This window comes from Harpia harpyja, chromosome 1 (assembly GCF_026419915.1).
Source record: "Harpia harpyja isolate bHarHar1 chromosome 1, bHarHar1 primary haplotype, whole genome shotgun sequence".
Classification (NCBI taxonomy): domain Eukaryota; kingdom Metazoa; phylum Chordata; class Aves; order Accipitriformes; family Accipitridae; genus Harpia; species Harpia harpyja.
In genome coordinates this window covers 13,966,225-13,983,245 of record NC_068940.1, presented here as the reverse complement: position 1 = coordinate 13,983,245, position 17,021 = coordinate 13,966,225, and the positions used below count along the sequence as shown (strand labels likewise).

General features: G+C 36.9%; 1 protein-coding gene across 5 annotated transcripts in view; it reads left to right on the top strand.

Moving 5' to 3' along the window:
• EXOC2 (exocyst complex component 2) overlaps positions 1 to 13,027 on the top strand; it is a 137,904-nt gene extending 124,877 nt beyond the window's left edge. For all 5 annotated transcript variants that reach the window (XM_052780272.1, XM_052780279.1, XM_052780296.1 and 2 more), the window contains exons 24-28: positions 1,433 to 1,488; positions 4,590 to 4,712; positions 7,056 to 7,117; positions 8,972 to 9,031; positions 11,256 to 13,027. In XM_052780272.1, coding sequence (XP_052636232.1) covers positions 1,433 to 1,488; positions 4,590 to 4,712; positions 7,056 to 7,117; positions 8,972 to 9,031; positions 11,256 to 11,349 — 395 coding nt within the window. In that variant the 3' untranslated portion in view covers positions 11,350 to 13,027. The remainder of the gene's footprint in view (positions 1 to 1,432; positions 1,489 to 4,589; positions 4,713 to 7,055; positions 7,118 to 8,971; positions 9,032 to 11,255) is intronic.
• Positions 13,028 to 17,021: the final 3,994 nt, after the last annotated feature.

Here is a 17,021-nt window from a genome sequence, read left to right as displayed (position 1 = left end):
TTGCACAGTGTAGACGCAGGCGATGAAAGTGTTTGTACCTCATGCAAGGGGGTCCTGTTGTCCTTTCGTCCTACTCTTATAAAATGTTTGTCCATAATTATCTAAGTAAGAACAAGTGTCTCCTTTTTAGATCTTGAGACAAGTTGTGGGACCAGTGGTTAAAAAAATGAGCACAACCAAGCTGGCAGTTGTGAGATACGACTCTGTTCTCCCATAGAATAACTCATTTTGATGATCTTGGGTAACTCCTTTTAAAGCTATTTTTTGTAGCAGGATTAAGTTGCTGCATTGGTGTTATCTGAGGAAAGGTGGAGCTAGTAAGATGAACCGATTAAAGGTTCACTTTGTAATTTTTATAACAGCAGCCTTAATCACACTGTGATCTCTGAGCTGTGTGGTCTCACCAGTCTTTGTCCACGATTCTGATCTTTTACTGTCGATTGAATATACCAAGGGGAGTGATGGGGTCATTGCACTTTCTCTGATTCATGCTAGAGCAATTGATATCAGAAGTTGAGGTCATGTGGATCAGTAACCCTCTCATTACTTTGTGTTGCACTTCCAACATTTATGCATACTTTAAGTTAAATGCTTTCTCATTTGCCTTTGCCTACGAAGTGAAGCGCCCAGAAAAGCAAATGGTGCAATTTTAGATTTTTGCCTATTTTAGATCTTACACAACTAGAGTCCAGGTCTGGGAAGTTACTCCAGAATTACAACAGCATAGGAGCCTGTCTTAACTGAAGCATACCCTGCTGGATGTCCTTCTGTTTAGAATTTCCTGTTTAGTATAAATTGACAAACATTTCATATGGTTGGTAAATAAAATGCTTATTTGACTTCTCCACCCTCCCCAAGAAGAAATTTCTACTAAGGCATGACATCTCCTATAAACTGCCATGAGTAATATCTGTTGAACTGCTTTCAGAGAAAGAAGAGTCCTCACTATTTCTATCTATAATAATAACTTACAGTCAGAGAAGCTGATAAAGTAGCAAGATCTTCTTGAAGACTGTTGTACAAACAAAACCCCTTGTCCTCTCTGTTTCTTTAGAACTTATTGAGCTGTAGTGCATGTTTCTGTGCCATGGTATGTGTATTCTAGTAAGGCATCCAGAATTTATTTTTTAATAAAGGTAGCTTTTAATTAAATTGCAAAGTTGGTGAAATGGGGTTAGCAGAGAAGAAGAATACTGAAACAGGAACCTGCTGGGTTTTTTAACCTTTTGCTGTAAGGAAATGTGCCTTTCTCCATTTGATTTGAAAAAGGAAATAGGCTGGTGGTGTAGCTATGGAACTTTCTCTTTCTGCCTCTGATTCCAAAAGTGTTAGTGAAAGAATGAAAAGAAAAAGTACAGTATTGAACAGTAGAATATTATGGCTTTGTTGAGACAACAGAATGAAAGCAATTATCCTGTTTGTTTTGTTTCAGGCGTCAGAAACTATTTGAAAGAAGCATTAGTGAATATCATCGCTGTGCATGCAGAGGTGAGAAAAACTTCAGATTGAAATTAGTTCATATGAATGTAAGCATGAAACAGTGTACTTTGCATGGTAGATCCTGGCTTTCATCACCCCTGAAAACCATACCTCTATTGAAGTGTCTTCAGTATGGATGTAAGTGCTTTGGATTAGGTTTAGCCAACCAAGTATGCAACTGCTAACTTTTTTAAGGGCAAGAGGAGATGAACAGTTCCTGTTTATCCTCAGTAACACTCCATTACACCTTTTTGTTTCCACTGTCTGATGAAGAGGAAAGCCAAAGTCTAAAGCTCAGTTCTTCCCTTTTCATGCAGATGAGAGAGAGAGAGAGAGAGAGAGTTATGATGCTCACTTTCTCTGATAAACTTTATTTTCCACAACATATGAAAATGAGCTTGTGCTTCGCTTTGGAAGAAATGTTCAACATATGCCACTCAGAGTGAAAAGGCCATCTATGTCATTCTTGTACATAGGATAAAAAGTGGAAACCTAAAACCAGAAAGTTTTATAGTCTCTGTACAGCACGAGTTGTGTTTGAAATACTTAGGTAGGTAATGGCTTATGATAGGGAGGGCATATTAAAATTAAAATATTATTATTAAAATAATACACTTGCAGAGCTGCAGTTATTTGGCCTTTTGTGATAATATGCAGGAATTTTCTATAATCCTTTAAATTAAAGCCTCTGTTCTACATAATCCTTCCTTCTAATCATCAAGAGTGTTACCAGATTACTACTGCTCCTTGTACAAGCATTGGTAGTAATATCACTCTTACCTTTCAAAATACCACAAGTATAGCTGCTCTGCCTTTTCCATCTACTTAAAATCTGATGAGATTCACTTGAGGTTTTTGTTTATTTCATTCCTCCTTAAATTGCAAGGCTTCATATAAGTTAAAATATTTTCAGAAACTTTAAATATCACTTGCAATATTTTTTATTCGATTTCAGTATTTACTTATAGCAGTTTTCACAGAAGCATTGCTGATTTTACCAAATGCTTCCAAATGAGGGAGTAAGCAGCACCAAAAATATATACCAGCATGATATTAATTTTTAATTTTGTTTTTCGATGTAGCGGTAATTAATGAAAATGAGGGGTTTTGCTTTAAAAAAGTCAAAGGCATTTGTGACTTATGGAGCTAATCCTGTAAACATGCATACTTGTTAAATTGCTGCAACAGAAAGGTGCACTGCCTTGCTGACTTCATTGAGACCGATACTGATTTTGGCCCAAATAGTGTTGCCTCATAAATTTCTAGATGTGAAATATTACAGAAATATGAAAATGTGTGTCAAGATGAAACTCCCATTTCCACTGTTTTCTGGTGAAATTCTGTAAGCTGGGTCAGATTTAAGTTTTGTTAGCAAGGCTGCAAGTTTCTGTAGTTTGAAACAGCAAAAATTAACCATCAGCTGAACAGTGAGCATGGACTGAAGTGGAAAGTAAGTTGTTTCTCTACCTTTGAATTCAAATTTAACTGAAATCAAAACAAGGGCTTCTTATTGCAAATTTGTGATGATTCACCCTTGCTGAGAATTTTTTTTCCTGGATTCTGTATAGTAACTTCAAGAGTGCTCGTTGTGGGCACAAATATTTTCTTCTCAGTAGAAGGTTTTTGGGCATGTTCCTGGTATGTTTATGTTGAATTGCTCAGCAATATTTGCTGCTGAATAAGATGACCCCTTCCGAAATCGTTACTGGTTGGTTTTCTTTTCCTTACCGTACAGCTAAGTATGTCACTTAACTGTTTTGACCCACAAAAGCTAAGTAAAACAGGCTGCGTGTTTGAATTATGCTTTTTGAAACAGTCAGCTTTATGGGATCCCTGATACACAATTCATTACTTAAATTACTGAAAACTGTGTAGGAATCTTGCATTCTGGGTTTGTTTCCCCACCCCGCCTTAATTTGCTTTTACACTTGTGTATGAATATCTTCTGTCGATTACTACTTTCCTTGTCAGACATGGGTTCTAAACTTCACATAAAGCAAAGGTATTCTAGCAAAAAATGATTCCACTACTTAATTTTTTAGATCATTTTAAAGCAGAAATCAGGGGCGGGGAGGGAAGTGTTTAAAAACTCTGTGCAGTTCATTTTCCTTCTTGCACCACTTCAGTCACATCATCTTCAGTTCCTTGTGTCATCTTCTCCCCCAACCCTATGCAGTTTTAGTGCAGCTTCATCATCACTTTTAAGTCTTGACACAATTCTGGTCTGTCTGACCTATAATCTCACTTCCTCCTATATTCCAACCTCTTGGCCTGCATTTTCCCCAATTCTGTGTAGAAAAACCATACTTTTTTTTTAATTCACCAACAATTTTTCGCTTCCTTAAAGCTCCCTTTAAGGAAGACTGGTTTCTTCATGCTTTCCTTCAGGCATAGATCTAATGTTTAATTTTGCGTTGCTGTTGTGTTGCAGTTGCTATTCTGAACCTAAAATGGAGGATCCAAGTACCACTTTAAAAAGTTATACAAATAAGCAGTTAAAAAGATGATCTTGATGTATGGAAAAAGCAGTAAGGTGTAGTGTTTTTGCCAGGGAACTGGCAGTGGTGGAAGAATCTAAATGAAAATCCATTACACCTCCATACTCTCGAACCCTTTCAAAGGCTTATCTCTGCCACAGAGCATAAAGACACTAGCCATTTGACAGTGGTCACATATAAAGGATTCTAGAAGAAATAGCAAAATACATGGGTAAAAAGTGGCTGAATGTGTAATTGCGTCAGTCAGTCACACAACCCTGAATGAAAGGTACTATCTATAGAACAGCAGTCTATGTACAACCACCTGAGTACCCTGCATCCATCAGCTGAGAACACATTTTGAAGTCCAGCTGCTTTTAGGCATTGCAAGAAAGTTGTCGTTGTCACGTATCATATAACTAACATTGCTATTAACAGGTGATTGGTCAAAGCAGAGGGTAGCATCAAAAGAAATCCTTCATATTCCAGTTGTTCTAAAAATTTTTGTCCATTGATAAAAATGAAGTGGTCCTTTCAATCAAGTGTTTAATGCTTTTTACCAAAATGTTATTGTAGAAAATATTTCTGTTATTATAGCTATTGTGTTCATGATTCTTCTTTCATAAAAATCAGGTGTTTACCATTTCCAAAGACTTAGTTCCTCGGGTAATGTCAAGGGTTGTAGAAGCAGTCTCTGAAGAACTGAGTCGACTGATGCAGTGTGTTTCATCCTTCAGCAAAAATGGAGCTTTACAGGTACCTGAATACTTTGTACTGTCAAACATCTGAATCTAGAAAACTGAGAATAACAGAGAGAGGTATAATCTGTGTATTTGTTGGATCTATTGTAGCAATGAAAGCAAGGAGATAAAAAGGATTAGTATACAACCTATTTCAGATTTATGGATGAACAGCCTTTGGGATACTGCTTCTTGGGTTTGATTATATTTCAGTATTGTCTTTGTGTCTGAGTGCATAAAAGGTTACCTATATCCTATGAGATAAAAAGCATCATAATGGTATCTGAAATGTCATTAAATATTGTCTTTGGCCTGTCATAAAAAAAAAATATTTTAAAAGAAAAAACGATTTAGTGGTATTTTGAGATTTTTAAATCTTGAAAATAGGATGTGGTAGGCTCTTGCAAGTCTTTGCAAAACTAGTCACTTGTCTGTTATGCTATTTCTACATTAGCACTTTGTTGCAGCGTAGGTAGAACAGATACTCTTATATTGCCTTTTTCGTTTTCAGCTAGATTGGTTGTTGTTCTTGCTATTGGGTAAGTTTTAAAGGACTCTAAGAAAAAAAATCTTTTTTTAAAAAATCCCTTTGAGTCAATGACTGCTATGGCTGTAACCGGCAAGAAAAGCAAACTCCCAATTTTCATTGTACATGACAGCATTCTTGCATTATGATGGGAAAATAATTATCCAATTGCAAGCCTTATTTTCTAATTGCTGGTAGTAATTGCATTGGACAGAGAATTAATGTAGGAAGATCACAGCCAAATAAGATTGCCTGCCTATTTAAAACCAAATCAATGAATAGCAACAAAGCTACCCGTATATCATTTTTGTTTGACTAGACAACTCACAGTATGAACTTGCTGCCTGAACCCATGATTGAAAGGATTTTCTCTCCCTACTGTAAATTTGTCACTCATGGTCATGTTCCTCTGAACATAGAAAATCCTGTCTGGCAGACAGCAGCAGCATGAGAGTGATCTGAGCCTGGTCAGACTGATGGAAAAAATACCCGTTCCTGAAGAGAAGCCTGAATCTGTATTCCCACGTCCCATGACCCACAGTTTTGCAGGGTCTGCCCTTCCACCATGTTTATTTAAGCTGTGGTATTTGAGAATGTGACACTTCCCCATGGTACTGCTACCTCCTAAAATGTAGGAAAGACTCCAGAATCTTATGTGTAGGACTTCAAAAATTCCAAGGCCATTCATCTTGGAGCACCATACAAAAAGAGGTGAAACATCCTGTGGTGAGAAAAGCATGCCTTATGAGTTTGAAATTGGTGGGTGGCTATGTCCTATTTTGTGCCAGAAGGTTCTGGCACTAAAAAAGCATAAATCTCAGCTGGCTTCCTACCTAGGGGAGAGATGAGGGGAAGACCTAAAAGCCAAAGCCTTTCATTAGAACTGGAATTAGATGTCTGTGTTGCATTATAAAAAGTTTTGGTTTGGAAGACGAATGTCATATTAGTTGGGGCTAAATGTAAATTAGTTTCTGTAATGGCTAACTGGATTAAATTTATCTTTATGATGAACAAGAATGGAATGTGAATTTGGATGAAGTTCACTTTATATTTTTAAATGAAATGACTTAAAGTATTGATCACATGCAGAATGTTTCTATTTCATATAAAACCTGTGATGGTAGTGATTGCTTTTCAAAGACTAAAGGATGATCCATGAAATTTGTTTAATCTTTGAGTTCATTCTCCACCATAGTTTGCCTAGGTGAAAATTAATACCTAGACACACAGTACAGTGCAGGAGTAAAATCTCCAAGCTTGTGTGCCCACCAGGTGACAGACAAGAAGCAGAGCACAACCATTCTACTTCCTCATCTGATGGAAAAAAAAAAAAATTGACAGGAAAACCAAGAATAAAATGTGTATTGACAGATTTTTGTACTGGTGTGTTTCCTTCCTCCCTGGCCAAGCCATGCTGTGAGAAGTTAAGCTCACTGTATTTAATTTAAAAAAAAAAAAATACAGGCAAATTAAGGTTATGTCCTTCTATCTTTCTATCACAGTGCAGAAAAGATGGAACAGAATTGAAGATTTATTGCTGTTGCTGAATTATTGTTACTGAGAGACAAACCAATGTTTTTAGACTGCTACATAGTGACAGTACAAACAGTTTGACTTGAATCAGAAGTATGAAATTGTTCCTTTTAGCAGTCTCCTGACATAGCAGCATGGCAACGAAAAATACAGGAAACAAACTGTTAAACGCCAAGGCTGCTTACGACTGCAGCATGCAGTAATAATTGCCTCTAAAAAAGGTGAAGCTTTGGGATACTGGTATTCACTTGATGAAAGGACATTGTGTCATTGTTTCAGTATTTGTATTTCTGTCTTTAGGCAAGACTTGAGATCTGTGCGTTGAGAGATACTGTGGCCATATACCTAACACCTGAAAGCAAGTAAGATGTGCTGTAATGTCTGCTTTTTCAATGTAATGGAATCCTTGGTAAATATGTAAAAGCACATAATGTAAATTAAAGATTAAAAATTTTTGCTTCAAATAGAATGTATGATATACTAGGTAAATATATGAAAAGCAGTTTACTAGCAAGGTTGTATCAGTTGAAAAAAAATAATTACTTTTTTTGGTTTTTACTTGAATTTTTAGACACAAACTAGTATTTGCCACTCAAAAAAAAAAAGTAAAACTGAACAGCAGTACAGCTGCAGAGTAAAATGATGCTAAAACAAGACAAAAGCAGATGTCACTGAGTTTTATCCTTTTTTTTTTTTCACAGCAATTGCATAAAGCACACGGCAAAGAACCTGCCAGACACATCAGAGAGGCTACAGAACCAGACACTGGCAGGATCCTTTTATAGGGATATGGAGAATTAGGGCTCTCCACAAGCTTGTACAATACCCCATTCCTTCTCCACATACCTAATCAGGGAAAGTGAATTCAGCTTCACACTGTCTCTTGGAATGAAAGCCTTCAAAAGGCTTTCAGCAATTTATTTTTTCTCAGTGAGGTGCAAGACCAAAGATAAATAGTGTGGGGGACACTCACACATTAATATAAAGGAAGAAAGAAAAGCATTAGCAGCATCAGTGGTTGATACAGTCAAGGCATGTAAACACAGACTATGATAGCTGTCAGCAGTTTTGAGTAAAGTTGATTGAAATTTCTAGGTGGTTATGTTGGGGATTGGATATGGGCAGGTTCATTCATTATTTTAATTACCTACACTTTTGTTAGGATTGGCATTACATATGCCTGCAGATGGCAATTTGATCATCTTGCCTAATCAAGATTTTGTAGGAGACATTGCAGGGCTTGAGGGCCTAATGTGTCTTCACGGTGTCACAGATAGTGTTCTATGGTGTCACTGCATTCTGTTTCAAAAGACTTGCTTCCCTATCCTGAGTGTCTGATAGTGATGAAGACCTCTAAATGAAAACTACTTGGCACTGGCTCAAATTGGATAAAATGGAAGTGGTATTGGCCCTTATCAGCATAGGGGCAAAGCACAGTGAACCCTGGAAGCTGGAGCTTCATAGATGCCTCTCTGTTCCTGGACTTGTCGCTAGTCGTAGTTGCCACAAGTAACCATGTTAATCTTTTGCTGACAAGATTGTACTAATCTCTGCAGGTCCTGCATCGTTCCCTGCACTTCTCTTCGACATCTGTTGCCTAGAGAGGGGTGGAAACCCCATCTCTGAAATTACTCAAAACTTGACTGGATAATGCCCCAAGAAACCTCTAACCTCAAAGTTCGCCCTACTTTGAGAATGAGGTTGGGCCTGAAGACCTCCAGAGGCCCCTTCCAACCTAAATTATTCTATGAATCAACATTACCTCAATGCAAACCTACTGTAATTCTCTCTGTAGGCCCCCTTCTGTAGGGGAGAATGCCGTGACCTGTCTACTGAGCACAGAAAGCCAAAATAAATGTTTTATCTGTGCTTCATACTCTGATGGTCACTTAGTTTGAGGTAGAAGGCAGGCTGGCAACTGTCTGTAATTCTTGAAGAGTCCAGGATGTCAAGCACAGTCTCAAATCAGCTGCTGATTTAACGTTTCCTGTTGATGTATGAGTATATATCACATCAGGAGTGTTAAGAGACCTGCTTGAACCCATGATCACTTTGTTCAATTTGCACGTGAATGTCAGGTCTCAAGTTAATATTTTGTTAATTTATTGAAATAAGAACGGATAAAATATGGCATATCTCCATGGAATTTATAGAGAGAAACTGTGAAAGCTGAGACTGGTACCAGTGGAATATAAGTATTTTTGCTTTCCTTGCAGCTCGAGCTTTAAGCAAGCTTTGGAAGCTTTGCCTCAGCTCTCCAGTGGAACTGACAAAAAGTAAGTACAAGACACCTTCTTGTCTCCTTTCTGGTCTCTAGAGCCATTGTTTTTTACTCTTGTATCAGAACTTTGTTATAAGAGAGTTAATGTTCACTGTATTTGACCTTTCTGAATTACAGAGCAGAAGCCTCTTTGGACAGAGTTAAGAATAAGCTAAGTCCTTGTTCATCATGACATTAAATTACACAGAAGAGCCAATGGCTTTGTGGCATATCCCTCTTGCCCATCCTAGTCTTATCAATTCAATGTAGTTTTGTATTTATTTTTTAATTCCAGTCTGTTTTAGCCTTCCTTGTTAATCTTAAAGTTTCTGTGAGGTCCATTGTCTTACTGAATTTGGCAGCAATAAAAAAAAATGGCCAAGGAACAAAGTCCAAGCTTTTGCCAGCTGATATATGGGGAACTCTCAAACTGGCCTGTTTCATTTTAAAAACAAGTAAGAAGGGTCTGTGGTTCTTACTTAACATCAGAAAGAGTAGTTTTGGGTTACTCCTTCCCCACCATAGCAACCTTTGACAATCAAGCTGCTTTGCTGCATCCAGCTTAGTATTTGGTAGTCTGTTTTACAAGCATAGTTTAATAAAGAGTGGTATGGTAAAACTAGGATGGATTTGTAATAAGTATATTAGGATAAGTATAGACGTTTTGAACTTGAGATTGGTATTATGGTACTTTCAGGAACTGAACTGCATCAAATCAGTTTGCACTCAACAGTCAGAATTTAGAATATTTTGTAGACACATGAAGAGACTGTTTGTGCAGCCTGTGGTCTGTGGACTGTGCCTTCTTCCAGATGTCCTCTGTCTATTTATTCAAACCTACTCTTCCCCACAAGAAGTCTCAAGATACCTCCTTGCCTCACTTAGCTCTTATGCTTTATTAAAGATAGGAATCAGTTTTGAGTAAGGAGAGTTCTTTCAAGTCAGACTTTCCGAAACACCTGTAGAATTTTTTTTTTTTTTCACTTAGTCACAAGCATTTGAGCTTCATGGGACAGATGAGAATCAAGAACTGCATCATTTTTACATCTGCCTCGGAGTTCTGAGCCCTAGAGGGTGCAAAACTTGTTCTGTTTCCCAGGGCATTACACCACAATTGTCATCGTTCCAGGCAGCTCGTTGTAATCTACACTTATTTGTGTAAAATAACACACAGTTGTGCACTGATTTAGAGCTGTTCATTTCTGTTCATTCACAGTCATTACTATGATACCAAATGATGAATGTGGTCATAGTCATCTTCCAGAGGACCTGCTGAGGAAGCAGATACTGATTTTTGTGGTGCAAGTTGTTGTTCTTGGGTTTGTTTGGTTTTTTTTTTTTTTTAACATACAGTATAATTTCTTCTGTGACTGGCTGTTCAATAATCACATCTCGCTTGTTTTTGAAATAGAGCAAAAAGTTCGGAGAACACATTCTTCCCTAGAATACAGGGAAAATAAAACACACGGGCAAGACTGTAGAACTTCATAATGCATCTCCACTGTTACAATAAATATCTCCTACAACAGAACCATCAACACCCTTGGTCCTACACCTGTAGTTTGTGGATTATAATAAATATTATCGACTGCACCAAGTACCTTCTTGGTAGCTATGTAGATGTAAATGAACCATTATTACATGCCAGAATGAACTCATATATAGTTATCTATAAAGGACAAAAACACATAGTTTCCAGTGAATTAATGTTTCTCCTAAAACAGTCATACCAACTTTGATTTTTCAGTCATGATACTTAAGAGAAATCTACGAAATACCTTCCAAAGACAAGTTTGAGAACTAAAATCTGCAATTCAGCTACACATGAAAAGCTATAGCTGTGATAAGGGATACTGGTTTTGTTGTACATAGTCTGTCAGTTTCTGGATTTTCCTTACAGAAGTATCTTATGACGCTCTCTACCAGTCCTTTTGCCACTCTGTTTTGCAAATATGTTTCTCTCAAGAAGATGGTCTTTATCTGGAAGGAAAGCCATATAAAAGGCTATTTTATCACCTTGATAAAATCTCTGTGGCTAAGTCCTTCTCTGGCCACAGATCATCCTGACACACTTAGTATACTTCTAAATATCTCTAATATTGAGCTATTTGAATAGATCCAGTTTTAGGCCCTTTATTTAAGCAGACAATGTACTCGAAGTCACAGACAGAATAGCCAAAACTTTGGTAATTGTTCCCTTTTCAGAATCTGCCAATGTTGTAACTATTTTCCTTTTACAGATTACTAGAAGAGTTACTAAACAAATTTAAAAGCAGCATGCACTTGCAGCTGACCTGTTTCCAAGCTTCTTCGTCAGCAATGATGAAAACATAGACAATGACACAATGCAGGCAACTCAAAAGGCAAATGTGCTTAAAACGTCACGCATTTTTTTCTGTACTTCTTCAATTGCTTTGAAGACTCTGAAGAAAATAAAAGGAATTTCACTGAAAATGAAATTATGAGATACAACTCTCTGAGTAATGGTATGGGGTATCCTGCTGACTGAGACTTCATTGATAAAATGTTTTCTTTGTCTACTGTATTTCATTCTGTGGAGGGGATTAAGCCAATTTTGTTTACATACACTCTTCTTGGCTCTATGTTCATGAAGAAATATCCATTGCTGTGCTGCAAACTCAGTTTCATTTGTTAAAAATACATTGAAATGTATTTTTACCAAATGTCACCTTAAATTTGAGTATTACTCATGTTGTTCAGTGTATCAATCTGTTACTTTCTAGATGTAGAGTGATACTGATGAGACTGGAAGACTCAACTTCTATAAACTATTGAGAAGTATATAACAAACATTGCTACATACAGCTGACTAATAAGTGTTCAGATACAATATGGAGAAGGACACTGCTTCTTTTGCATTTAAAATTTACCACTTTTTTTTTCTGTTATCATCTACAGTTTTTAGTGGTTGTAAGTCTGATTTCTTGGGAGGCTTTTATTTTCTTGCTTATTTTTTAAACAAACATGTTCCTGCCTCTTTTGCTTCTCCCTTCTGTTGGAATATTGATAATAACCTTCACATTTGAAAGAAGCTCTCCTTTCATTGGCAGTTAACAGAAAAGCATTCCCAGTTTATAAGATTAGTAGAAGTTTTTTAAAAAAAAGTTCAAGCAAAATATTCTTCCGTGTTAAGGAGTAGAATAGTTAATAGCCTCTTGCATAGTCAGAAGTAAGGAGGAGCACAGTATGTCATTGGTTTTGCTGCTTCCTTCTTACTCTTGTCTTTTCTTGTTCTTATAGGCTTACTACCACTGTCTTCCTCTTCCATCTTGTTAGTCCTGTTTTCACCACCAGTTACTGAATTTATGTGGAGGGGAATAGGGATTCAGGAGGAAAGAACAATTTTGCTGACATTAAGATATAGTTACACAAAGATCAAGAACTGTTTTCCCAACAGGAAAGATTTGACACTGACTTTCATTTGGGGACTTGATATAAGATGCAGGAAGCTATAACAAGAGAGCAACTAATAGAAAGTGGTCTTGTTTTGGGGGGTGAGGAGTGCATTTAATTTTATAACTGAAATCATGACTTGCAAGTAAAGCATGCAGTAATAATGTATTATTTCTGTGTTTACAGTCATTTTGAGTGGAACTTTTCAGAAACAGTGCACTGAGTTTTCAAACAATTTTTTAATGTCAACTGTTTTATTTTGCCAGTTCAGTTACGTGCTTTAAAAATACAGCATACAGTTCCTGTAATATGAAATACTGAAGAAACAGCTTGATGCACGTGTATTTACTCATAAAAAAAATTGTGTGTAAATAGTAATAGCATGTTGAATGGAAGATTGAAACTTCAAATATATGTCATTATTGGATTTCAGGGAGTATCGTTAAACAGCTGCAGCAATGTTGTTTTGTTAAATGTTATCCATTCTGAGCTGGTCATAGTCTCAACTGCTGGCATTAACTGAAATAGTCATCCAGTTCGCTCAATCTGTAAAGGATTTCTCTTCAGAATAATAAAATATTAAGGAAGATGGTCATAAGCTCTTCTTGAATTCCTCACTTTCCAAGAAACGTGATTTCTTTATGAGTTTTGCCATTCTGAATTTTCTACATTTGTATCAGACATGTTCCTAAGTATTGAAAACATATTTTATCATCTGTACTGAATGAATATATATTCAGGCATCTCTTTATTGTAACGTCATTACCTTCTGTTACAACAGCTTGTTGCTTGTCTTTAAAACCTGAAGTTGGATGTTTGTGTTTAGTTACCTTTCTGAAGTAACACTTCAGAACATGTCATTGACAGCAAAGAGAATAATGTATAAGGGATCAAAATATTACTTGAATTCAACCTGATGGGAAGTAAATGCTCACAGTCAAGTCAGAGCACTAGATTGCAATAAATCCACTTGGTGGAATTAAGGAAGTCAGTGAGCATCATGTCACAACAGGATGTATTGGAATCCCTTTGTGTGGAAGGAGATTTGGGGCTGCTGAGACTTCATAGCCAACATACAGCAGGCTGCAGTTCCTCTGTAAAGAAGATTAAAAAAAAACAAGAAGTGGTCAGTGTGGTTTTTGCAAAAAAAAAAACCAAAACTTGTTCAAAGGTACAGTGAGGTTTAAAAAAAATTATTGGAAGTGGAAAAAGATGGGGAGACCACACCAAAATTCTCTGCAAGCCCTAACTGATTGTGTCAAGAGAGGCAGCAAGGAAATCAAAGTAACAGAAGTGAAAGGCTCTGACATTTAAAGTAAAGGTAAATGCTGAAAACAGTGCAAGAGAAAATAAAGTGAACTGTTACATGAACTTTGAGTGACTAGAAAAATCTAAAATCAATACAGACTGGAAAAAAAATTAAATAAAAACCTGGAGAGCTTTGTTTCTCATTTAAGAGAAAAATTTAGGAAGTCATAAGGCTGTAAAATACATCTTGCTAAAAGTAGGTTAAGACTTAGAAGAAAATTCAACTGTAATATGCTGTGTTGAGACATTCAGCCTCTAGAGATGTTGAAGCATTCTCCTGTTACTGTATTTTGAACATTTATTTTGAATAGTCATGAGTAGTTCAGGAGGTAGGCAAAGTAGTAATAAAAAGCAAATGCTGTATCAATGTAATGGGAGGGGAGAGACACATAAAAATATTTAAATCCCCCAGTAAAATGATGGGGGAAAAAATAGGGAAAAATTTGTTACATGCCTGGGTCTTACCTTAATTAAATAGATCAAATAAGTAGCATGAAACTGAAGAAATCCTGCCCCTTCTCACCCACAAAATGTTTCTTTTTTAAATTTATATTCTTTAAAAAATGTGTTTATGAAATGTGCTTAGAGTGCATCATTGTCAAAGTTCACCACCTTCCTATAGCTTTTAAAAAGCCACTTGGAGAGTTTAAAAATATGAAAAGAACCATAGTCCTGCTAAGTTTCATGCATGTGCTGAATTTCAGGCACGTGAATACACATGAGACTGCTTGCTCAAAAGATCTTCAGATGTTGTGCACACGTGCCTGTCTTTTGAGGATCAGGGAAGTTGTATTCCATGGGCATTCCATGCCCTTGCATCTTCCTCTAGTTGCATAAAAAGACCCAGGACTCCAACCAGTTTAATTTCACTGTATGGCAACAGAGAAGGAAATGAGAAATCCGTGCTTTGAGTGCTGCAGAGTTATGCTTTGTAGGGCCACTTTTGGCTGCAGCAGTAACGTGTGACCGTTGGCTTGTAAAAGCAGGTCCACTCTCCCAACCTTTGCCAAAGCTATCACATCTCCCTGAAGAGAGGGTACTTTATGTTGAAAGTGAGATTTTTTTTGCTGGGGTTTTTTTTTTTTTCCTTTCTACCCAGACAGCCTTTTGCCATCCAGAACCAAGGAAACATTTCTGAAGTAATAGCATGTTTCTGTGGCTGTATTGGTAAGTAGAGAGATGCAGATAGAATAAAGCCATAAAAACTAGCATAATACTGTACAGAGCATGGAGCTGAAAGATCAACTTAGTTATTGCTTATTCTGATTCTACTTTAGTTAAAAATACTCTTACGTATGTTCAGAAAGAACAAGAATAAGAATTGATTGTTGATATAAAGGAAGGTGTAATGGTGATTTAATGTTTAAAAACAATTACGATAGAAGAATTTCATGGAGCTCTTTGACTGCTGAGCCTACTAATGACATGCAGAAAGTCCCTTGCCTGCAAAGGTCTAACGCTTATGCTAAGCAAAGCCCTAGGAAATAGGTCATAGAAAATACTCACAAATTTAACTCCTTTTTAACTTCAAATGTAGTGGTAGGCATTTTCTGTTTCTAATCCAAGAGGAGGTAGAAAATTGTAATTTCCTGGATACAATTTTGGCCTTGTGAAGAAGGAAACATCAAGACAAGAATCTTTTGCCATGGTTACACACAATCATCAGAGACAATGCTACACCGGGGAGTTATACTTCCAAACCTGCTGCCAGACCGTATTTAAGTCAACTCCAGCCAGCTTCTTTGGACCTGTCCTGCTAAAAACACTCTTGAAGCGCTGTGATTTTCCTGAGAATATTAATTGATACAATATTGATTGTATCAGTGGATGCAATACTGATCTTTGTGTCCAAATAGGTGTCTGGACTCAGTAGCAATGAGGGGGTTTACATGTTCTACACACTATAAACATACTGGTATTTTGCTCTTTTTTCAGTCTATAATATCTCTAAAAATGAGAAGGAAAAGATTGTTAACCTCATCAGAATACATCAAAACTAAAAAATGAATGCAGTGCTTCTGCTGAAGCCTGAGATTCAAAATTCAGATCTGGATCTTTAACATTGTAAAGCTTTGGCTCTCTTGATCTGATTGATCAGCTGCATCTTATCCTGGGACAGAAAGAGGGACCCTTGAGGTACATCACATCTGCAATCTGTTTCTGACTGTTAGGAATTGTAGTTCCTGTATGGCACTTAAAATTTTAGCATCAGTTAGGAGTTAGTAATAGGCTGTGACTACTGTCAAAACTGGCAACAGCACATGCATTATTTAACTAGTAAGACACAAATATGTTTTGAATTAGTCATGCTTCCAGGTAGGTTGAAATACTTGGGGATTTGTTAAACACAATGATAGACTTCAAATAGGACTTTGGTCCTTTGGTCTCTTGGCATTTCTGGCCTAGCCGTGTACCTGAAGGAGTTCTGGGTGACAGCCCTTATCGAGAAAAAGAAAATAAAAATCATCATAACTTGTAAATTTGCTTAAAAGATTTTTAGGAGAGACTCTGGTGGCTTACAATTCAAGGGGGGGGGGGGGGGAATCCTGTTTGAACATTTATCCCTAGTTACATTCCAGCCTGTCCATATACCATAAAGAGATGGTTCAATTTACCTGCTATGTCCTCATTAGCAGTTTTCCTATTCTTCTGTGTTAGATATTAGTATTAAGTGTGGACACGTTAGGATGGTTGTAGAGTTAAGACTGCTTCTGCAGTCTTAACACACATGACATTGTTTCTTTTAACATTGTTAAAGGAAGCCATAAAAAAATGCTACATGGTTAATTATAGGCAAAAATAATTTTGCAGGAGCTGTGTTAGGTGTTAAGAGTATTCTGGCTTCATGTGGTTGACAGCTTGTTTTCTGACTTTGCGGTACCTCCTAGAGGTTTTTTTGGCATGAAATAAAAGGGAAAACTGGGAATAACAGGGAACACAGTTTCAGTAGGGAATATGATAGCCATTTCTGTATTCACCTTTTTTAAGTTCTGTTTTTATATGGTGCTGCCATAGGTTAGAGATTTGTGCAATTCAGCTCCCTTTCTCTTTGTGCTGTTTGAGCTTCAGAGCTCTAAAAGCTTGTCTTTAACGAAAATATTAAGAGAGCATGTCCAAAATGGTGTATTTACTTCAGAACAAGGTGTTTATCATGTAAATTATATACTTCTTTCAGTATTACTTGACAGCCCAAGAGGGCTTTCATTTGGAGACTTATCAATGCACCCTTGAAGTCCTTTAAAATGTGTGTTGGTGAGTAACTTAAATGACACAGTTTGCGACAT